The following is a 23,912-nucleotide window of genomic DNA, read 5'->3' as shown; positions in this document are numbered from 1 at the left end:
AAATTAAAAGAAGAGAAATAAATTATTTATTATGTGACTATTGAATTGTTATTTTGTAACAATTTATCTAATTTCTTTGATAATTGTGAAAAATGATCTCATATTAATAAAAAAAAAAATCATATAGATATCGCTTTACTTATTTTTCAGCTGTCTCATAAATAGGGACCTCTTTCATGAGACATTGGGGTCATATGTCTTAAAACTGTCTCATAAAAGGGATCATAAAGGTTGTTAGAAAAAATGGTTTATTTTTATTTATTTGTTAGATAAAATTGAGTTTAAATACATAATAGCTGTCTAATAATGACAGAGAAATAATATAATACCATCCAAATGGTATTTTTCTCTTAAATACTTTTCTAAGCAGTGAGAATGTCCCACCTACCTTAGAATCTGTCTCATAATAGGGCCCTTTACCTTAATTATCATTTAAATTCAACGATTTAGTAAAAAAAACTACATATTTATGATTCATTAGGCAGATGCACTGACTTATCATCAATGGATGTGCGGATGGGAAAATGAATTTAAACGAGGTATCAGCAATTCCGTAACTACATCTATGATTCTATCACTGCGATCGCTAGACCTCCGGGCAATGGGCCTGGTTCCTTTATCTCTGCAAACATTTATTTCTGTATGATAATTTGTTCAGCATAATTCATCATTTCTGGCTATCTACTAAAATAATTTTTTACAGGCTATAAAAAGTTCATATTCGGTATTGGTACTTCTACTTACCGTAGTCGACGATTAATTAAATATTAATATTATTGTCAAAATTTGCAGATGGCTTAGTTAATAGATTGGAATAAAACTTATGTTAGAATCATTGCTTACTTATTTCGCACATCGCATAAAGCACAAACGGTTGGAGGTTCTGCTTGACCTCTCAACTTGTCAACATCACACAAGTTTTTCAATCTCATATGCCTTAACTATTAGGGTGGGTCAAAAAAATCGAATAATTTATTTTTGACTTTATACTCTGAAAAATAGGTTCGTAGACACCTAAAAAGAATTCTCTCCAAGTATAAGCTCTTAATTATAACGGGAAGGTCCTCCGCTTTGCGGGTTTCTATTTTTTTCGAATAATCAGATAAAAAAATTTATATCTCGCTTCCAACTGCTTGGAAAAATATTCCGTGGCATAGATTTTGTGAGAAATTGAATGCTTTACAAAAAAGGTCTCTTATGACTTTTTCAAAAACTCAACCGATTAAAAGATATTCATAGTTGAAGTTTGGCTATTTTAAGGAAAATATTCGTTTTTATTATGAATTTTATAAGTCGATGAAAAAAATTATTTCGGATTGCGGAACTCATGATTTTGTAGGAAATTTACTGCTCTACAAAAATGGTCTCTTATGATTTTTGATTAAGTGAAGCCGTTACGAGATATTCATCGTCAAACATTAACGAATATCAATATTTCCAGTTTTTGATCAATAATTCGATAAATTTTAATTTAAACTATGAGTTTCAGGAAAATTTACATAAATTTGAGTTTCGATCGATAAAGAAATGTTATAAACAATTTTTTAATATTGTTTTCAGTCTTGAGCTTGTTTGATTGCATTAAAACAAGAAATTAGAGCATTTTTTCGACATATAGCCAATGATTAGTTTAATTTGAAGTGAATGACATATTTCTTTGTCAAATTTAATATGAAAAGTATTGAATCAAGTGAGAAACAACCAGTATTTAACTTTTTTATAGATAAATTTTTTATTGAATTATCAATTGCAATATAATTGTCTATATTTTTGACATAACAGTACGCTATTACTATAAATAATTTCTTTTATTACAATTTGGGAATGTTTTTGATGTTCTTTGACAACTTGCAATAAGTACTGGAATTGTTCTTCATTTTTGTCAAGCATTGATTATATTCACTGACTAATGCAACAGCTCGCTCTGCTGAATCATTGACAACTTTTAGTTGTTGAAAGTATTCTTTATTTTCGAGATAACTCTCATTAGTAGGCCATAATTCAACATCGACATCAAGAAAGTCATACGGTAGATCGAAGATTTTGAAAAGATTTAATGACTTTTTAAACACAAAGTCACTCAGAGTTCTCTGCGCCAATGAATTCAAATCTTTTTAGCAATTACAAATCTTTTAGCTTTAGAATCTGTACCTTCACGAGTATTAACAGCTTCAACAATACTTTTTTACTTCTAATGGAACGCCATCGTCAAACAGTGATAAAATGGCAAGTTCATCGCTCAAATACCATAAGTGCGAAATCATTTTTTCACACGTAGCTGAAGAAATCAAAGGATTGATATTTTTGTACTCCAATAAATTTTTCATAAACTGCAAGTCATGATAAGCAGCAGTTGTTGCAGAAGTTGATGAAAACCAAGCTTTTAAATACAATGTGACTATAAAAATACAGAAATGACGAAGACCATGCAATTCTTTCTGAGAGAGTTTGAATTCATCTCTGAATAGATACATTTTCAAACTATAAATGGCCTTAGCCATCCATCTAGCATGATGAACAGCACCAGGACGTTTGAAAGAAATCTTTTCTTGAGGCATTTCTCCAAGGAAAATCAATGATAATTCCAATAATTCTTTATAATCATCTCGGGGTTGTAGTAACTATCAAAAATAAAAAATTTGTCAAAAATAACGAAATTTTTATAATTTAAATCACAGTTAAATCATACCTGTAAAGATTTCGTAATAAAACTAGAGATTTCATCTTTTTTATTCGAAATGATATCAGCAACAACAGCATCTTCAACACCAGATTTATAATTAGTTATATCTATATCATCCCAAAATTTTTTAAACCTTCCAAACATCTGTACATTTGGCCCAGATGACACAGGCCAAAATACTTCAAATGCGCCCCTTAATACGATCTCAAAAATGTGATGACGACATGATAACCAGATCAACCCGGGAAAAAATGATCAGACCTGACCATGCCTGTTCATGTATGATCAGGCCTGAAATTAGACCTGATCATGCCTGTTCATGTATGACCAGGCCTGAAGTTATACATGATCATGCCTGATCAGTTCTGTTCATGCCTGCTCATATCTGGAGTACTAAATACGCTCAGGCCTGATCAGGCCTGTCCATGCCTGACCAGACCTATCCATGCCTGCTCATGTCTGTTCATGTCTAAAGTGTTAAATACGTTCAGGCCTGTCCATGCCTGATCAGACCTCTCCATGCCTGATCAGACCTGTCCATGCCTGTTCATGTCTGAAGTGTTAAATACGCTCAGGCCTGTTCATACCTGTTCATGTCTATTCATGTCTGACCATGCCTGTTTATGACTGTTCCTCTCTGACTACCCGGGAAAAAATGATCAGACCTGATCAGACATGAACAGGCATGAGTCTTCAGCCCTGATCAGACATGAAAAATGACCATGCCTGATCAGGCATGAATTGACCTGATCAGGCCTGATCAGACATGGTCAGGTCTGAAAACCCATTACTATTTTTAATTAATTATTTTGCTTAATTTTATGGTTGTAGTACTTGATAGAGTCGTACGCAATTCTCTATAATAAAATAAAATAAAAAAAAAAAATAATTACATATTATTGTAAGGATGTAACACCAGCGGTCAACCATCCAACTACCAACCATGCTCAATGCTGTTTAACTCTGGTGTTATCCGTTTGCCTTGAATTTCCCGCCTGCTGTGCTGCTATATTAGATGTAACAATTCTATGAAGTACATAGAGTATCGAATAAGTTTATGATAAATATAATGTTAAAATTGGTTTTATAATATATTTTGATAGTCCTAATTTATTTATGTAACCGAATCTCATTATAATATCACATTTATTTAAATAATATAATAAGTAATGATTTTCATATTAGGCAGGAGCAGAGCAGACCATAACATCCCATAGAAAATGTAATAAATTTTTATTTCAAAATTATTTAAATAAACGTAATGTTAAAAATAATTTTGCACTTTTTGTGATGACCAAAAATTTTTTTCGTCAAAGAAAAAATTTTTATCATATCTCTGACTATAGTCAGAGAGGAACAGTCATAAACAGGCATGGTCAGACATGAATAGACATGAACAGGTATGAACAGGCCTGAGCGTATTTAACACTTCAGACATGAACAGGCATGGACAGGTCTGATCAGGCATGGAGAGGTCTGATCAGGCATGGACAGGCCTGAACGTATTTAACACTTTAGACATGAACAGACATGAGCAGGCATGGATAGGTCTGGTCAGGCATGGACAGGCCTGATCAGGCCTGAGCGTATTTAGTACTCCAGATATGAGCAGGCATGAACAGAACTGATCAGGCATGATCATGTATAACTTCAGGCCTGGTCATACATGAACAGGCATGATCAGGTCTAATTTCAGGCCTGATCATACATGAACAGGCATGGTCAGGTCTGATCATTTTTTCCCGGGTAGTCAGAGATATGATAAAAATTTTTTCTTTGACGAAAAAAAATTTTTGGTCATCACAAAAAGTGCAAAATTATTTTTAACATTACGTTTATTTAAATAATTTTGAAATAAAAAATTTATTACATTTTCTATGGGATGTTATGGTCTGCTCTGCTCCTGCCTAATATGAAAATCATTACTTATTATATTATTTAAATAAATGTGATATTATAATGAGATTCGGTTACATAAATAAATTAGGACTATCAAAATATATTATAAAACCAATTTTAACATTATATTTATCATAAACTTATTCGATACTCTATGTACTTCATAGAATTGTTACATCTAATATAGCAGCACAGCAGGCGGGAAATTCAAGGCAAACGGATAACACCAGAGTTAAACAGCATTGAGCATGGTTGGTAGTTGGATGGTTGACCGCTGGTGTTACATCCTTACAATAATATGTAATTATTTTTTTTTTTTATTTTATTTTATTATAGAGAATTGCGTACGACTCTATCAAGTACTACAACCATAAAATTAAGCAAAATAATTAATTAAAAATAGTAATGGGTTTTCAGACCTGACCATGTCTGATCAGGCCTGATCAGGTCAATTCATGCCTGATCAGGCATGGTCATTTTTCATGTCTGATCAGGGCTGAAGACTCATGCCTGTTCATGTCTGATCAGGTCTGATCATTTTTTCCCGGGAACTCTCTTCCCAAAATCTTTTCAATTTCCTTACATGTACCGTTGTGAATTCCTGTAGAACAATAATAAATGACTATCGTTAAATTTGGTATTTAAGAAAAATCAATGGTTATATTTCAAATCCAAACGAGTAAACGATTAATACATTTTGATAGTAAAATTCAGTAAGAAATAGAAATTAAACTAGAATGACAACAATAAAATATTTTTTGTAATTGATTGATTACCTGTATTAACAGCCGTAGTGTCAAAACACATCGCCTTGACATACTTAATAATACCCCATTCACTCAATGTTGATAAAATGGCGGATGTTTGATTAACTGCCGTCCCAGAATTCATTATTGGAACTCCAAGTAATTGTTCAGTACCATACGCAGTTAAAAGAACCGGTAGTCGTTCCACAGATTTGGATTCAATTAGATCATTTAGCATTTTACCATCCCAATGCACTACGTATTTATCGTGTGTTTTAAAATTGTCTTTTAATCCTTGAGCAATGTCTTTTCTTTGAACCATACGAGCTCGTTGGATGGACCTATAGCTGAGCGTTGTATCTTCAATTTTTATACCAACAGCTGATAAAACCGGAGCAATAATGAACATCGCGTTTCTACTGCTGACATTAGCTCTGTCAAGTGCAGAAACGACTTCAGGAGTTAAGACATTTATTTTTGCTCGTTTTGTCGGAATTGGGGGTTCATACTCCAAATCAGATCCAGAATTTGTAGTTCCACTTAATGTATGCGTCGAGAATGATTCTGATTTTCCACTTAAAACAATCCCATGACTGGTAGACAGCTGATTCAAGTCTGTAATAAGAGTTCATTTTTAAATTAAACAGACAAAATTTCCAACACTTATTCATTATGATGAGAAGCAATTAAACATGAGTACCAGAAACCGTCGAGTCAAATGTCATACGTAGGAATACTGATATTTATAATGCAAGTAAAGTAGAAAAATGATATTCTCATTGTTTATAATAAATATAAAGGAAGTTTTACACTCCTACCTGAATTTATAACAATTATTTATCTCAGATACTTACTGCTTTCATCGATTTCCATCATATCTGTAGTTGAGTTTGACGCAGGTACAATATTCGAAAGAATCTCTTTGTGTGTACAGAATTTTTGATCCAAATACAACTTCCTAATGTTATCATCCACCCCTTTTAGGAAATTTTTACTTACAATGTCGAATAATTGTTCAAGATCAGTCTGAAACTCCTTTTCCTTTACCTTATCACTTTTCTTATTAAAATCTTTTTGTAATTTCAACCACTCACTATGAAAACGGAGAATTTTTTTGACTACATTAGGAGCTTCACTCGTAGGGATCTGATTTATTTTCCACAATTCAAAACCTTGTCAGCTGAATTTTTGCACTTTGTTTGATTGAAAACTTTAAAACTTTAAGTTGATAGAAAAACACTCTCATAACCTCTTTCACTTTTGGTAACTTACGGTCAGTGAGTTTTTGCACAGGTATACCGATTAAACGTATTTCTTTATTCATTGTAGAATTATTGATAATAAATGAATTTATATAATGAGAAAATGACTTATTTCGAAAAAATTGTTATTATCATGTATACGAAATGATGAGTTTTTGGAGCACTGAAAATGTACTGATAAAAAGTAGACAACGAAGATAGTTAAGAAAAACAACATAGGTGGCGCTAGCGTTAGAGTACCAACAGAAGAAGTAATGTAATTCAGAACAAAAAGCCTCTCTCACAAAAAAATTTATGTATAATTGGTAGAATAAAATTTGAAAATACATACTAAACAACCGTAATAATATGAAATGCCAATGCAATTGACATTTTAAATTATTACAAATAAAGCTTACAAAAATATCATTAGAACAAAAACTTCTTAGTGAATTTTTGAACAAATAACTCCTGTAGGAGTGACTTTTATGATAGAAATTTAAATTTATGTAAATTTTCCTGAAACTCATAGTTTAAATTAAAATTTATCGAATTATTGATCAAAAACTGGAAATATTGATATTCGTTAATGTTTGACGATGAATATCTCGTAACGGCTTCACTTAATCAAAAAATCATAAGAGACCATTTTTGTAGAGCAGTAAATTTCCTACAAAATCATGAGTTCCGCAATCCGAAATAATTTTTTTCATCGACTTATAAAATTCATAATAAAAACGAATATTTTCCTTAAAATAGCCAAACTTCAACTATGAATATCTTTTAATCGGTTGAGTTTTTGAAAAAGTCATAAGAGACCTTTTTGTAAAGCATTCAATTTCTCACAAAATCTATGCCACGGAATATTTTTCCAAGCAGTTGGAAGCGAGATATAAATTTTTTTATCTGATTATTCGAAAAAAATAGAAACCCGCAAAGCGGAGGACCTTCCCGTTATAATTAAGAGCTTATACTTGGAGAGAATTCTTTTTAGGTGTCTACGAACCTATTTTTCAGAGTATAAAGTCAAAAATAAATTATTCGATTTTTTTGACCCACCCTATTAACTATATTCATACTTACATTAATTTTTCATAAAAAACCGATAGTTTTTTACTTGCTGTAGTCCATGATTGATTTAGCAATTACAATAGAATTGAATTACAGATATTCCCAAATTGAAAAAATGTTCATCCATGAGCCTAGGTGTGCATACCTTTACTTACAGAACTATAAACATAAACTGTTTTTTTCTGTTCTCAAATACTTGTATATTAATTATTATTTATTGTGAATGAGTATAAATCAAGTAAAAAAATATTTTATTGATCATTAGATGGTAAGCATTGATTCAACCTTGTTTTTAACCCACACGATAAAAATGAAGTTTGGAAATGTGTGTAAAAAATGTCCAATTTTCTGATTAAAAAAAATAAGAAACTTTAAGCGCATCTTAAAATTTTATTTTTCATTTAAAGGAATTCATTTTATAAGAATTTAGACAGTAGCTCTAAAAATCAAATTCTTCATAGAACCCTTTGTATATGTTTACTTAATAAGAGAATGCCAAAAAAAATTCTGAAAGTTTTTCATTTGGTTAAATATGAGTTTTTACACTTAAAAAAATATCACTAATCGAATATTTTCAAAAAATATTTAAAAAAAATTTTACTTCAATTTTGGATACCATACAATATTGCGTTCATGACCATAGTCGCTCAGCGATATCCACAAAATATTTTTTACTGTGCATATGGTTGCTACGAGACACACATTACCGCGTTTCTGAATCTTTGTAATTAAAAAAAAAATCTTGTACTCCGATAGTTGGCCGCTTAATTATTGAACAGTTTGTTTAAATTCTTAGTTTTTAGAAAAAAAAAAGAAAATTAATTAAATTAACTATTAAATAATAAAACAATTACTTAAATGAATTTTTATTACTATAGATGCGTAATTTAATTAATCACCTCTGACAACTATAAAAATAACAGTCAGAACGGTATGAAATTAGAGCAATTTTTTAAGCTATCAAGATAATGAATGCTTCTAGAATGTAATAAGATATGCAAACGTGAGAAATAGCTTCCCTTGATAATATTGATCGTTTCTGATATAACAAACATAATTCAGTTGAACTGTTTCGGAAACCGCTGATCGAATGTTCTGTTGAATCAATTAAGCAACACAATGATTATGGAACAGTAAATTGTTTTTAGAAAAATTTTTTTTAAATTACATCAAATGGATGAAAAATTTAATCGCTTTCTTTTAAACTGTTATATAATTATTTTCAAAATATGTGGACTCGCTTCGTGGAAAGTGAACATTGTTAAAATTTTTGATCCTAACAGTAATATAAACAATTCAGTGTACTTAAATGTTACATACAATTACAAATATTTTATCAACATTATATTAATATTTATGAAATTAACATACATAATAGTCATACGGACATTGAACTTGTGGACGGTTAATACTGGACAAATAGTATCGAGCATTGTTGATAAATGTTTAGTGTTTTTTGGAAGCATACAATGTGATCACAATATGGGCGATGAATATTTTTCGCGAAAGGACGATTACTAATATCATCAATGAAATATCTATTATTGACAACGTCCTGAAAAAAATAAAACATTACAAAGTTATGAACAATTATAGTATGAATTCGATGTTTTTATTCAAGTTTATAATTACTATATTGAACTTGTCTCTTTCATCTTTTATTAACACGTCCATTACAACTCCAATGTGGATAACTTCAACTACTGTAAACAGTATGGTATTAACGCAATATGCACTCATTTTGAATGCCACTTATCATCGATTCAAAAGTATGAATACAATGATTACAAAACTTGGAAAATTAAATACGGAAATTGGAGTTAATACTTTATTCACGGTAAAACATCATCTCGATGCGTCAATTACTTCAGATATTGTGAACGCTAATCATGTAAATATGAAACTATGTGCTGTTTGTAGTGAGCTTGCAGATTTTTACGCGATCCCAACATTATTAGCGACGATTTATTATGTTGCTTCATCTGTATTTTTTCTGCATTTTCCGTTAACACAATTAACATTTACCAATCAAATGAATTTTTCTGTTGCGAGCTATCTCCACAGTTTCGGTACTTTGAAAATTCTAATTACTTTTGGACTTCTGACGACGTATGCTACAAAAATTAAGAGAGAAGTAATTACTGAAATTATATACTAAAATATCTTAACTGAATTGAATGAAACTCTGTTAAATTGTTTGTTTATTTAGTTTGAGAAAATGGGATACTATCTTCATCTGCTACTAAATCAAAATACTGTTGATAGAAAGACTGAAGAAGCGGTAATAACTCATAATGAAATACTTTTAGCGAATTCGTTTATACTTTTTAATTTAATTAAAAAAACGAAATATTTATATGAAGGATTAAAATCTTTCGAAATTATAAAAATACTGTAAAATTTTGCACTATGAGTAAGATAAAATGATTCTCTCGTGCACGCAGATTAACATACATGCGTATTCTACAGTGTAATCAGCGCGAGATTTTATCGTGTTTGAATATTTCTCTATGGTATAAACGAATTCGCTGGGAAATTTAATTATTACCAATCATTTTAAATGCTATTGAGAAAATTTTAAATATGATTCCATTTATTGTAGCTCGTAGAATTTTCAAGAGAACTTTTGCATCGAAACGTTAAATTTACTACTTATGGCATCATGTCAATAGACAATTCTCTTTTACAAGTGGTATGTAATTTTTATTAAAAATTTGTAATTATTTTGTGCAATTGCTAAAAAATATTTGAAACATTAATAGAAAATTAACTTGATTTAATCATGTAAAATTTATTTCAATTAAAAAATTTTTTAACTAATAAACTTTTCGACTTGATTCATGATGAAATTTTTAAAGTGACTTTTTTTTAGCTCGAGAATTTTATCTTGAATCAAATTAATTTCTTTTTTTCAGCCTAGTAATAACTTAATAATTTTCAGATACTTGGAACTATAATAACTTACCTCAGTATTTTAATTAAAACAAATTAACCAGGAAGCTAATTTTTTCTTGTTCTACTAATGTTAAATTGTAATTATGATGATGTATTAAAATATTTTATTGTTATTTAGAACTTTTATACTAAATTTTCATGTAAAAATGTATGACACACATAGTCTTGTTGTTGGCTTCTATATTGGACCTTGTTCTCAAATTTTAAATAAATAATCTATAATTGGACTAAACTATTGTCATTATTTATCGACTGAACAATAGATTACTTTAATAACAAAAAAAAACTAGATTATTGAATTTGTGTTTTCTGATAAAGAATTTAATTGTATCTCACAAATGGAATGTATTACTCGATCAATATGTCGAATTTATGCTCGCTAAGGAATTACGAAAAATCTTCTTTTCATGTATTTATGTATCGTAAACGCTGATATTTTCGAGAGACTTCTCTCTATGCATTGTAAATATGAAACTAAAACATTGTTTAAAAATGATTGACTTGCAAGTTATAGATTTTTTTTACTTTAAGTTAGAAAAAAAATTTCAATTTTCCCGGGAAAAAATGATCAGACCTGACCATGCCTGTTCATGTATGATCAGGCCTGAAATTAGACCTGATCATGCCTGTTCATGTATGACCAGGCCTGAAGTTATACATGATCATGCCTGATCAGTTCTGTTCATGCCTGCTCATATCTGGAGTACTAAATACGCTCAGGCCTGATCAGGCCTGTCCATGCCTGACCAGACCTATCCATGCCTGCTCATGTCTGTTCATGTCTAAAGTGTTAAATACGTTCAGGCCTGTCCATGCCTGATCAGACCTCTCCATGCCTGATCATGTCTGAAGTGTTAAATACGCTCAGGCCTGTTCATACCTGTTCATGTCTATTCATGTCTGACCATGCCTGTTTATGACTGTTCCTCTCTGACTATAGTCAGAGATATGATAAAAATTTTTCTTTGACAAAAAAATTTTTGGTCATCAAAAAAGTGCAAAATTATTTTTAACATTACGTTTATTTAAATAATTTTGAAATAAAAAATTTATTACATTTTCTATGGGATGTTATGGTCTGCTCTGCTCCTGCCTAATATGAAAATCATTACTTATTATATTATTTAAATAAATGTGATATTATAATGAGATTCGGTTACATAAATAAATTAGGACTATCAAAATATATTATAAAACCAATTTTAACATTATATTTATCATAAACTTATTCGATACTCTATGTACTTCATAGAATTGTTACATCTAATATAGCAGCACAGAAGGCGGGAAATTCAAGGCAAACGGATAACACCAGAGTTAAACAGCATTGAGCATGGTTGGTAGTTGGATGGTTGACCGCTGGTGTTACATCCTTACAATAATATGTAATTATTTTTTTTTTTTATTTTATTTTATTATAGAGAATTGCGTATGACTCTATCAAGTACTACAACCATAAAATTAAGCAAAATAATTAATTAAAAATAGTAATGGGTTTTCAGACCTGACCATGTCTGATCAGGCCTGATCAGGTCAATTCATGCCTGATCAGGCATGGTCATTTTTCATGTCTGATCAGGGCTGAAGACTCATGCCTGTTCATGTCTGATCAGGTCTGATCATTTTTTCCCGGGTTATTATAAATTTCACTTCAGTAAAATAAATCAGAATGATACAGACCAAATAAAGCACTTCAGATAAGAAAGGCAAAACCAATTGACCTTTTTTTTTTTATTTTGTACAGTTTTTATTTAATTACCGTCACAATAATTGAACGAAAAATAGAATAAACTATTACTTTAATCTTCTAACGATTGTTAAATATCAAAAATCAGACAATTGAATGCTGAAGTACAGAAAAATATCTTATAATATATTTCCAAAAAATAGACAATAGAGTTGTTTAAAGATAAGGAGATGTAAATCAAGTGACTGTTGGATACTAAATAAGACATTAATGTTAAGAATATCGTTCGGACCCCTTTGATATGTAACAAAGGTGTTCGATTTTAATTTTTTTTCCGCCACCTCGGCGCTAGATAATGACAGTATAAGTCAAGTTTAAATTTACTTTTCTCAGCAAAAGTTTTATTTTGTCGACTTCAAACTCACAGACTATAATTTAAAAATCTATTTCCGTTGTTTAAAATTGAATTTTGCATAATAAATGAAGTAAAAATTATACATTAAACGCCTTACGAAATTGCATTTAATTTTTTTCTGAAAATTATTTACTAAATTATAGTCTCTTTTCGCTTGAACAAAACTCTCCGAGGAAAGAAATATTAATCGAAAATAAACTTCTCGGAACTAGTGTATTTATGAAACCTGTAGAGAAAGAAAAATACGGAGGTTGATTGTAAAAATAGATGGTACTGTATTTGAAATAAACGACATGTACCAGAAGCTCATTAATGTACTATCCATGATTCTAAGGTGAAAACTCAGAACTAAAAGAGTATCAAATATGAGACATAGTCTTTATAATAGTATTTGTTCAAAACAACATAATAATTTTTTATTTTTACTGAGAAAAACAAAAATTTTACTAAATAGAGAAGTCATTGTATTTGGTCCACTTTTCGAAAATCAAGTTTCCATCACTTAATGTTTTGTGAACTACATGCTGTGTATTTGTATGAATTACCTCTTATCGTAAATATCATGTACAACACAAGTTACTTTTTAATATAAAATCATTTTTACTGGGTGACCTCCACCGATCATTTTCAAATTTTGCGGAAGTGATTTTAAATAAAAAAAAAGAATGAATCCTCTGAAAAATTGAGCTCCTCATATCATCTCATTATGAAGTGATTCTTTTTTAACTTGTTATTTACATAGTTAGAAATAAATTTGAACTTTATCTTGCTCCAAAATTTAATGAGAACTGACGTATTTATCGTTTTCTATCTGTGAAATAATTTTTTAATAACCTTTTATAATATATTAAGAACTTATGTAAGAATTGTTTACCTTGATAAAGTCAGATTGATAAAAAAAAAAATCTTTAACTCAGAAAAACTTTTCAAAAAATTGATAATTTCGAATCAAGAAAAAAATTTTCATGAACTAAGAAAAATTTATTGCTTCAAGAATAGATTTTTACTCAACAAGATATTTGCTTACAAATCATTTTCTTGGTATAAAATTTTTCTCTTGAATCAAGTTAACTCATTTATTAGTATAAAACGATTCCATGTATTCAAGCTGAACTCCTTTTCATCTCAAAAACAATACTTTTCGTACCCGATTCAAAATAAGTACGCCCGAAAGAAAAGTTAATTTAATTTCAGAAAATTCTTTTAAAGACCAAATTATCTTTAGTAACTCTTGAACCATAAAACATTTCCATTTTAATTAATGAAAAAAAAATTGTTAGATAAAATTTTTGAAACATTTAGAATCAGTTATTAGGCTCAAAGTGAATTTTTCCAACTCAATTGTCACAAAGACTTTTATTTTTTCCAAGCTTACTTCAATTTCCTGATTATCTTAAGATTACAAACATTTTAATAAATTGTAATCCTGAGCTGAAGACGAGGGTGGCAAACACATGAATTGGGATGGTCTAATTTTCTCGCTGGCGTGTAAATAACTAATTTTTCTAATTCGATTCCTATTGAATAAATTATTACATCACGTTAACTCCTTATTACGAAATTATTATTTATTTATAAAAAATAAATAATATAGAAGTCAGTTATAAAATTTTTAATTGACGTCATATATTCTTTATAATCACGAAATATATAAAGTATCAGCAGCACAGAGAACGGAAAACTCAAGGCGTATTAGGAATCATTGAACTTATAAGCAGCATTTAAAAAGGTTCATGCAGAGATGGACGACCAGTCAGACTTTGTCGTATAATTATATGTAAATTTTCATTACTTGTTTTTTTTCCATATTTTAATTACAACTCAAAGTTGTAAAACCGTCCGTAAGTAGAATTTTGAGGTTCAAATCGTGACTAGTTTCTATATTGAAATCTATCTTGAAATTCCAAATTTGCCCTCAAAAACCTCACTGAGGATTTTGAGACTCAAATTGGAGTTTATATTTCGACTCGGGATACTTCACGAGACTACAAGTTATATGAAATTTATGGAGAAAGATAAATACGAGGATTGATAGTAACAATTGATAAAACAATATAAAAAAAATATTATATACATCAAAAGCTCATAACTGTACTTTTCATGATCTTGAGACGAAAACTAAAAAAAAAAAAAAAAAGATTTTTGAATGAGAGAAATGGTCTTTATAGTTGTCAAAATATTTCAATATTTCTTTGCTAACTGGGATAATTACTATATAATAATTAATTATAAATTGTTTTTAGATGCAGCGGATATTGGCCAATGACTTCATCAACCAAAACAATTTTAAAAATATTCAATTATCTATTACGTATCTTTAATTTAATTGTATTTATATTTTTGACGTTGATTATAATCGGTGACGCAATTTCTAATTTTGATGACTTATCGCTCATCACAGATAACTTGTGTTTTTTAATCGGCTGCTTCGAAGTTGCATCGAAGGCATTCAAATTCTCTACTGAATACAAAAATATTATGCTATTGATCAAAGATATTTATGAACCATTTGATATGCTCAGATCTATGGATAGTAAGTATGAAGATTATCAAAATATAATTATTTATAACGCTTTTTATATTTCCATTAACTCAAAATACTTACTGACTTCAGAAATTTTGAAATAATAAAGACATTATTGCTTATAAATTGTAGTTAAATATGAATAATTTTATTTTTTACAGATTTAGAAGTGATGACACAAATTAACAGCTTAGCCCGATTTGAAATCAAACAAGCTTCTATACTGACTGGTATCGTTACTTTGTTAGTAACAGCTCGTATTTTCGGCGCTGATCGAACAACCAAACAATTTCCAGTTCGTGCTTATTTTCCATTTGACTCATCTACATCTCCCCGCTATCAATTACTGTACCTTGCAGTATCCTACGGTGTTATTTTTACAGACTTTTCTTTGTTTGTATTCGACCTTGTAATCGTTGTGATAATGAGGTACTTAACCTTCCAATTGAAAATATTGTTAGCTAATTACAGACACTGCCACGTTAAACCAATTAAAACCACTGATGACAATTTATCGTCCGACCTAAAAGTGATTGGACAATATGACGCAATAACGCATGCAAACAATGAAGACGATGATGATCAAAAAGAAGATTTTGAAAAGTATATTATTTTTAAATTAAACAATGAAGATGTAAATAAAATAAATTCTTTCGATTGGAGATTGAAGCAATGCATCATGCATCATCAGAAAATAGTGAAGATGATGACAATTCTTAACGACTGCTTCAGTTTTTGTGTTGTTATTCAAATTATGGCTAGTACTATATTAATATGTCTAAACGGATTTCAAATTTTGTTAGTAAGTAATAATATTTAACTTGTAACTTTTAATTGCACGCCTCATACCTCATAGATTATAAAATGTATTTTTAGTAAAAATTAAATGATCGTTATGAGGCGTCCGCTTTTAAACTATTCCAAACTTTAATATCAATTTAGCTAATAAATTAATTGTAAAAAATTTTGTTAAAGAATAAAACATCCTTTAATAATAACAGAAATGACAGAAAATGAAACTAATCTTTGTTAAAATTCTACAGGCTAACGATGATACTCATTTATTTTTAAGACGAATTATAGCTGTATTTGCAGTTTTATTGCAACTATTTTTCTGGTGCTGGTATGGAAACAATATGAGTACCGTAGTAAGTTTTATTTCCATCAATAATAACAATAATTTGAGTAAAATAATTATGCTACAATGAAACTGCAATTCAATGGTTAATTAGGCAGATGCACTGACTTACAATCAATGGATGTGCGGTTGGGAAAATGAAGTCAAACGAGGTGTGAGCAATTCCGTAACTACATCTATGATTCTATCACTGCGATCACTAGAACTACGAGCTATGGGCCTGGTTCCATTATCCTTGCAAACATTTGTTTCGGTATGAAAATTTATCAAACAAAATTCATAATTTCGGACTATGTATTAAAAATGTTTTTTTTACAGGCTATCAAAAAGTCATACTCGGTGTTGATACTTTTACTCACCGTCATCGAAGACTGATTGAACTCGAGCAATAATTGCCCGCATGGAAAACTATATATGCTCAAAACATATCCGAACATATATGTTGACATTAATTTTTTTTTTTGCACAAAATATATTGTAACTTCTATGTTCCTTTATATGTTACATAGGTATGTCACTTAGATGCCACATAGATGCTGCATGTATTTTTTTTGCAAACATATTATACTATATATGCCACATAGATGCCGCATACATTTTTCGCATATATATATACATTTCCATGCAGGCATAGTTTTAAACTACTGATAGCTTGTAGAATGAAAAAAAAATATTTATAATAGATGCATAATACGCTTTTTTTCTCTATCATTTTCAAAACCCTTGTGATACCCTATAGTGATACTTCCCTTGAAACTCGTTTTTTTAGGTTGTTTCCAACGGATGTTGATGTTTTGAGGTCCTAGGAAGCTTTCCTGAATGTTTCCGCGATGATTTCCGTACGTCGCGCGTGCGCGCATGTGTGTGTGTGTGTGGGGGGGGGGGGTGTGCCAAAATGTAACTTCCTTGATGGACCTTTTAAAATTGGAATTTTCAGTTCCGCTTTTGAAATCAGCTGTGTTTAGACCTTTCCTAAGATATTTTGGGGTAAGACGATAGATTTCATTTTCATAGAATTTTTTAACTGGAGCTTAGTTAGGGCACTTCCGCTGAAAATTCAAATTTTCGCCGGAAGTGCCCAATTAAACCTCCTGCTAAAAACTTAACTTAACTTAACCTTGAAAACCCCCATCGATCGTGTGTGTGTGTGTGTGTGTGTTGAACCTTTCGGTCAAAAGATTTTGACGGTTTTTCCATTGTAACCCTTTTTGACAGCTTTGACGACCTGATGGATCTGGAATTCGCTGAGTAAACCGTCGGTTTGATGATTAAAGGCCGTTTTGTTGAGGACGTTGACGTTCCTATCAGCTGCTGTCGCAATCTAAACTTTCTCGCTGAAGTTCTTTCGCAGGTGCTGCATCGCCTCGACATGGGGTTACTCGGACTGCGTTTCGAGAGTGATGAATCCTAAGGCGCCAACTATTGCGTACCCGACTACCAGCCCTCCTGCACCCACCTGGGTGCACATGAAGGCCACTAGCTTCCAACAACAGTCCTTTATTTTTTCCCGCGGGCCTCTATTGATGAAAGTTGCCGACAAGTTGCAGGACCGGGATGATGATCGCATTTTTGTCATGGTCACCTGGAAGATTAAGGTGTTTATAGTGGTCAGGTATTTTTTTTTTTTTGTGAGGAGGAAGAAGGTTCAAGAGGAGTAATGGAAATGTTTATACGAACCTTTTGATGCGAATGGAAATTTTAACACTCAATTGGTGATTTCAAAGTTGATGGAAAAGATGTCTATAAAAAGATTTAGAAATTTATGATAAAGTTGACTTGTGATGTCAATGTCGCAAAAAAATTTTGTGATGTCAAAGATGATGGAATTGATGTCCAATACAAATTTATAAATTGATGACGAAGTTGATTTGCGGAGTCAAAATTAATTTTTATTGAGGAGCAATTTAAAAGGTGGTATTGAGTACAGTGATATGAATTTTGGATAATTTAGGATGTCGTAGCAGATGGAGTAATTATTTTTTATAAAAATTGAAAAATTTATGTTAAAGTTGACGAGTGATGTCAATATTAGGACAAATTTTTTGATGTAAAAATTGATGGAAAATATGTCTATGAAATATTGAAAAATATATTTTAAAATTGAAATATGATGTTAAAATGAATAAGACAGGTATCTTTCAGAGATTTATTTCAAAATTGATAAGTGATGTCTACTTTGTTAAATCTTTCTTGGATGTAAGTTGATGGAATTGATGTTTGTTAAATATTGATATTGAAGTTGACCTGTGCTGTCGAAATTGATTTTCATAATAAATCTTGATATTGATTTTGGGGTTGTAAATTTAACTAAGAAATTCTTTGATGCAAAAATTAACATAATTAATGTAAAAGTTGAGTTGTGATAGAAATGTTAGTACAAATTTCCTGGTGTTATTGATATTCATAAAAATTGATGTCAAAGTTACCCGTAATGTCAATTTCAACAACCAATTGGCGATGTCAAAATTGATGAAATTGATGTCAATGAAATGAAGTTGATATAAACTCAGAATGTGATGTAAATCTTACTTACAATTTTATGATCTCAAAATTGATAGAATTAATATCAAAAGCTAACTTTGATTTGAAAATCTTTCAAGCTAACAAAAACTAATTTCTTGTAAGTATAAAGATCTATATATTTTCTACAATATTTTAAAATAATGAATTCCTGGTTAACATTAAAAACTTTTAATATTTTTTAGCTGACAGCCACCAGGTGGATATCAAAACGTTCTTGATAGTAAAAAGTACATTAATTTGAATGTTAAATGCCAGAGGTTACTCCCCGAACTGAAAGGGCAATCTTCAATATAATTGAATACAACACAAGAAATAAGCAAAAGTTTTTCTGGCCTATGCGTCTATTTTTGAACTCTTTTCAGCGCTATTATGCGTACTCTACACGGAAAAAAAATGTTAGTAAATAATACTTAGATTCTCATTATTTTTTACTGATTGAAATAGTAACAGCGCGCCTAGCCCAAATATTGGTAAATATTACAGAATAAAAGTTAGAAAATTAATGAGTCATTAAATAAAAATATGTAAACATGGAACGCGGAAAAATATAAACATAAGAGGAAGTTTTTCTAGTTTAACTCAGTAAAAATTATCATTCTCAACGATATTGTTTCTAATAATGATCAGTTGTTGGTGAGAGTTACAATACTAAAAATTCTCATTCAAACTATACATTTTAACGCGTCACTTAGTAAAAATGATCAAGTATAACGTGTATAGTTCTACGAGGTAGAGTTTAATTTATATTCAAATGAACAGTAAAAAATAAAATCTCAAACATGAAACTGTACTGTTTCTAAAAATAAAATGAGATAATTATATAAATCAAATTTTTGTATTTGAAATCATATTAGTTTATTCTAAATTCAATAATTTGTAACCATGGGGTTAAGCCCAGGTCCAGTTAGCTACCCCTTTCCTCTTTAGAAAGGGCGCCACTGGGATTTTAGACACGGTGTCCCAGAAACCGGAGGAGCATGAGAAGGAAAGGACAGGGTCGTGAGAAGTCCGAGAAAGGCTGTAAATAAAACTGAGAAAATTTATTTATAAAAATTAAACTGATTTATTAACCAACTCCACAAACTTAACAATCTCCTTAAAACTAACTTAATTGTGAGAACCTCTCACCTACGTTAAATGGCCCTTGCCAATTTTACCTATAACTAATTAACCAATTTATTCAACCTCGTCACTCCGACGGAATATCTCAATATCTTAATTTCCTCGTCAACCTGACGGAATACCATAAAATACCAACTAATTACCTCGTCAACCTGACGGAATACCAATTTACATAATTTACCTCGTCAACCTGACGGAATACCGATTAAAACCTATTCCCGACTGCGCCCCCGACTCGGGCGTCTACGCAGCGGTTTCCTAACTTAATCCGTTGTACCCCCGACTCGGGCGTCTATACCACGTTTCTAAATAACTCCCTAATTCCATACAAAATCGTCCACCGGACGCTAACTCAAATTCTCTAACTTTTACTCGATGTGCTAATTCTCTCAATTTTAATTCCAATTAACAATTAAATTTTTCTAACAATTCTCAATACAAAATTTATCTATCTCACAAAATCTAACACTTGTCGGTTTTCTAAATTATTCATTTCTTACTTCCAAAATTCTATCAAAGTTTTTCAATTAAATTTCACTAAATATCTTTTGACAATTTTCCTTTAATAATTTACTAATTCCGAAATTTCATCAAACGAAATAATTAAAATTTTTTTCATTAAATTTAGCCAAACGGCCTTAATTTATACTTCCACAATTTCCAAGAATTTAACACATAACTGTAAATGACCTCTATTCTAAACTACGTACTTTTCGAATTTACCAAGTTTTCTAAACTAATTGTCAACTAATTTTGAATATTTATAACAAAAAGACCGAATTTATTTTAATTAATTTCTTGATGACAGTTATTTGATAATTATTCTTAATTCTATTTTCTTAATTTCTAAATGACCTTGACGAACTTAACTCGATTGGAATTTGCTAATACGTAAAGACTACCCGAGACGATTATATTTATTCTCAATAAAAACTTAGATTGGATAATTCGTCCTAATGACGATTAGAATGGCCTGAATAACCAATTTACCTGAAGTTCCAATTAATTCTGTCGACGATGGAGTTATCCCGAGCAAGTAAAATTTTGCGAATAGCAACTTTCCTCAGCTTCTCGAGTCCGTCAATTCTTTCCTTGTCTCCTCGATCTCAATTATCTCTCGTACAAATTATATCTGTAAAAGCCGATAAATAAATAATGGATCAATTATAAATTCGTCAGCCTAAAGGCCTGACTGGATGAAATTTTTAACAAAGAATTAGAGTAAGGTAAAGGGCCCTATTATGAGACAGTGTCCATATTTATGATACAGGACTGAATTATGCGATAAATAAAAAAAAAAGATCGAGTTAACTTGAATATAAAAATTATAATAAATCGGTATTTAACTAAGTTTCTAAGATGATCCTTTAATTTTATGATTAATTTAATAGATATAATTAAAAAAATATTTGAAATTGCTTGGCTTAAAATTTGCGCTCTTACAGACCTTTAAAAGGAGTGAAACAGCGACGAGTATCCAATTTTGTAGCCTGGTAAAAAACATTGTTTTTGTGACTTTTATTCACGTGTTACATATTAATTGAAAGCTAAAGAGTTGTAAATTGAGTGAGTATAAGTATTTTTAAGTTATTTTTAACAAAAGTATTTAATTTTTGGGTGTCTCATAATACGTACAGTTATTTGCTTGCATGTACGGTTTTATGAGACACTTTATTAGGTGTCTCGCGCAACATGGACATATGATTTTGTTTATAGTCCCAGTTAGTGAGACAGTGAGTTTTAACAGTCATAAATATAAGTAGTAATTAATAATTTATAAAAAAAACGGTGTGTATGTATAACTGAGAACCTAATTATTGTATAAAAACTCAATTTAATATTTCTTAGTAAGTATGTCACATTTATTAGTGAAAAATTTATGAATCTAACCTAAAACTCTGACAGCATGCTGATGTACAAAATTCATTTTTAATTATTTCAAGTACTTAAATTTTATAATTAACTTGTATAATATTCGAAACATTACTATAAATATTGATTTTTCTTATATTTCAGATTATATAACAACAAATACTTATAAAAATTTTTTTAAAATATGGCTAAAAAATCAACACAATCGAAGTTGAAAAAGAAAACAAATCCTGCAAAAAAATATGTAGTAACGTCTGAGAATGTAATTAAAAATTCAAAAAAAAGAAAATGTCAACGATTGAATTACAGTACAGAAAATGTTGAAAAAGCTTTAAAAGCTATAAAAGATACCGGAATGTCTTTAAGAAAGGCTGCTGTTGCCTTTGGTGTACCGGTTGTAACTTTGGGGAGAAAGAAAAATTTAGATCCAGGAGAAACCAAAAGTAAAACTGGCCCAGGCATAGTTTTGAGTGATGATGAAGAAAAACAGATTGTTACATGGATATTACATCGAGTAGAGATTGGAGTGCCTGTTACCAAAAGTGAGTTATTGGACAATATCCAAAAGTATGTCAAAAAAATTAAGAAAAAACACCATTCAAAGACGATCGTCCTAGTCGACACTGGTACGAAAACTTTAGAAGAAGGCACCCCGAATTGTCAATTCGAAAACCCCAAAAATTGAGTATGACTCGAGCAGCAGTAACGCAAGAAGATCTTCAAGATTGGTTTGCAAACAACAAAATATATTTAGAGAAAAAAATTTATTGAGTATTCTTCCGAGTCGAATATTTAATTGTGAGGAAAGTAGCATTAGTTGTGTCCTGATGCTGAGAGTGTGTTGGCAGCAAAGGGGACTCGTGCGGTTTACAAAGTTGTTGACGGTGGTAAGGAAGCTTTAACAGTATTATTTATGTACAGAGCTGATGGTATTCATGGTCCTCCGATGCTCTTGTACTCTTATAAGAGAACTGTACTAAAAAAATAATTGAGAATACTCCAAATGGTTGGGGATTGGAATTTCGGACAACGGCTGGATGACAACCGAAACCTTTTATGAATATATAACAAACGTATTCTATCCTTGGCTAGTCAAAGAAAATACGGAGTTTCCAGTAATAGTTTACATGGATAACCATTCAACCCATCTTAACTTGCCATTAGTAAATTTTTGTCGAGAAAAAAAGATCGAATTGATTATGTTGCCGCCAAATTCCACCCATATTATGCAACCACTGGATATATCGTTTTTTTGCTCGACGGGCAGAAAGCGTCAACTTTCGGCCCGCTGCGCTAAATGAAGTTGCCACTTTCTGCCTTCGTCGAGCAAAAAAATAGCATACACTCCTCGGGAAGTAAATAAGAAAGCCTCAGATCACATGTTTGTTGACCTCGGCTTCGACTCGGCCAACAATTACATGTGATCTGAGACATTTCTTACTTTACTTCCCTCGGTGTTTAATATACTATTTCCATCCATTTAAGGAATCGTGGAGAAAATGTGTACCTAAGTGGAAAAATGAGCAGAGTGAGACATCAGTAACCAAAGAAAATTTTCCTCTTGTTCTTCAGTATACTCTGGATAATATGCCTAATGCTGAGAACGTGGTTCAGAGTGGTTTTCGAGGATCAGGGCTCTATCCATTTGACTCTAAAGCGGTAGATTACAATGTTTTAAATAAGGGGAAGAAATCAAAACAAAAATTTGAAAATAATGACATTTTTAAGGCCAATGAAGTTACAGAAGAACAAAGATTTTTACATGAGTTTGAAAAAATTTACAAGAGGAACTACTTTTGGATTTTTATGCGGCAGCGAGTAGTGGATCATGGACGGGTGATGTGGAGAAGAAAGCTTTGTTTGATTATTGGTTACAAATTTACAAAAATTCAACGGGTATTTAAAACAAATAATTACATTAACTTATTTTACAATTATCAACTTTAAGTATAATCGAACTATTTTTTACTTCATTTACAATTAATTTATTTTTACTATTGATTTTTTGAAATTTTATACGTACAACTTTTTTTAGA

The 23,912-nt window shown here is 30.6% G+C and overlaps 6 protein-coding genes across 7 annotated transcripts in view; 3 read left to right on the top strand and 3 right to left on the bottom strand.

The window, feature by feature from the left end:
* LOC141529128 (uncharacterized) overlaps positions 1–23,912 on the bottom strand; it is a 43,837-nt gene that overhangs the window by 7,605 nt on the left and 12,320 nt on the right. The gene's annotated exons all lie outside the window — the stretch shown is intronic.
* LOC141528828 (uncharacterized) lies at positions 2,172–2,943 on the bottom strand. Its single transcript, XM_074245080.1, has 2 exons — positions 2,690–2,943; positions 2,172–2,621 (listed from the first exon to the last, which is right to left on the bottom strand). Exons 1-2 carry the CDS (start codon positions 2,825–2,827, stop codon positions 2,172–2,174), a joined length of 588 nt encoding a protein of 195 aa, XP_074101181.1. The 5' UTR covers positions 2,828–2,943.
* LOC141528827 (uncharacterized) lies at positions 5,107–6,768 on the bottom strand. Its single transcript, XM_074245079.1, has 2 exons — positions 5,359–6,768; positions 5,107–5,183 (listed from the first exon to the last, which is right to left on the bottom strand). The coding sequence occupies exons 1-2, from the start codon at positions 5,735–5,737 to the stop codon at positions 5,107–5,109; spliced, it is 456 nt and encodes a 151-aa protein (XP_074101180.1). The 5' UTR covers positions 5,738–6,768.
* Positions 8,665–12,518, top strand: LOC141528817 (uncharacterized). Its single transcript, XM_074245053.1, has 4 exons — positions 8,665–9,774; positions 9,850–9,921; positions 10,243–10,332; positions 12,486–12,518. Exons 1-4 carry the CDS (start codon positions 9,130–9,132, stop codon positions 12,516–12,518), a joined length of 840 nt encoding a protein of 279 aa, XP_074101154.1. The 5' UTR covers positions 8,665–9,129.
* On the top strand, positions 12,991–16,754 carry LOC141529130 (uncharacterized). The gene is made up of 6 exons (XM_074245559.1): positions 12,991–13,031; positions 14,941–15,230; positions 15,383–16,023; positions 16,265–16,369; positions 16,454–16,612; positions 16,678–16,754. The coding sequence occupies exons 1-6, from the start codon at positions 12,991–12,993 to the stop codon at positions 16,732–16,734; spliced, it is 1,293 nt and encodes a 430-aa protein (XP_074101660.1). The 3' UTR covers positions 16,735–16,754.
* Positions 21,234–23,912, top strand: LOC141528906 (uncharacterized). 2 transcript variants are annotated; one of them, XM_074245189.1, is made up of 3 exons: positions 21,234–21,851; positions 22,021–22,418; positions 23,362–23,912. In XM_074245189.1, the coding sequence occupies exons 2-3, from the start codon at positions 22,061–22,063 to the stop codon at positions 23,385–23,387; spliced, it is 384 nt and encodes a 127-aa protein (XP_074101290.1). In that variant the 5' UTR covers positions 21,234–21,851; positions 22,021–22,060; the 3' UTR covers positions 23,388–23,912. The 2 variants fall into 2 exon arrangements, 1 of the variants encoding a protein (XP_074101290.1); XR_012479480.1 differs by lacking the exons at positions 21,234–21,851; positions 22,021–22,418 and adding an exon at positions 22,639–22,763.

Source organism: Cotesia typhae, unplaced genomic scaffold (genome assembly GCF_013202065.1).
Source record: "Cotesia typhae breed Kobodo isofemale line unplaced genomic scaffold, CoteBio_Ctyphae contig_44, whole genome shotgun sequence".
Lineage (NCBI taxonomy): Eukaryota > Metazoa > Arthropoda > Insecta > Hymenoptera > Braconidae > Cotesia > Cotesia typhae.
Note: the sequence above shows the minus strand (reverse complement) of the source record. Positions and strands in the feature narration are given on the sequence as shown.

Bases quoted from the DNA above. Each gene is read 5' to 3' on its own strand.
- LOC141528828 (XM_074245080.1), bottom strand. From the start codon at position 2,827: ATGTTTGGAAGGTTTAAAAAATTTTGGGATGATATAGATATAACTAAT. The intron at 2,622-2,689 runs GTATGATTTAAC...TATTTTTGATAG, and splicing joins TTATTACGAAATCTTTACAG to TTACTACAACCCCGAGATGA.
- LOC141528827 (XM_074245079.1), bottom strand. From the start codon at position 5,737: ATGTTCATTATTGCTCCGGTTTTATCAGCTGTTGGTATAAAAATTGAA. The intron at 5,184-5,358 runs GTAATCAATCAA...ATTGTTCTACAG, and splicing joins CACTACGGCTGTTAATACAG to GAATTCACAACGGTACATGT.
- LOC141528817 (XM_074245053.1), top strand. From the start codon at position 9,130: ATGAATATTTTTCGCGAAAGGACGATTACTAATATCATCAATGAAATA. The intron at 9,775-9,849 runs GTAATTACTGAA...TTGTTTATTTAG, and splicing joins CTACAAAAATTAAGAGAGAA to TTTGAGAAAATGGGATACTA. The intron at 9,922-10,242 runs GTAATAACTCAT...CATTTATTGTAG, and splicing joins ATAGAAAGACTGAAGAAGCG to CTCGTAGAATTTTCAAGAGA.
- LOC141529130 (XM_074245559.1), top strand. From the start codon at position 12,991: ATGTACCAGAAGCTCATTAATGTACTATCCATGATTCTAAG. The intron at 13,032-14,940 runs GTGAAAACTCAG...AATTGTTTTTAG, and splicing joins GTACTATCCATGATTCTAAG to ATGCAGCGGATATTGGCCAA. The intron at 16,024-16,264 runs GTAAGTAATAAT...AAAATTCTACAG, and splicing joins ACGGATTTCAAATTTTGTTA to GCTAACGATGATACTCATTT.
- LOC141528906 (XM_074245189.1), top strand. From the start codon at position 22,061: ATGGCTAAAAAATCAACACAATCGAAGTTGAAAAAGAAAACAAATCCT. The intron at 22,419-23,361 runs GTGAGTTATTGG...CATCCATTTAAG, and splicing joins TGGAGTGCCTGTTACCAAAA to GAATCGTGGAGAAAATGTGT.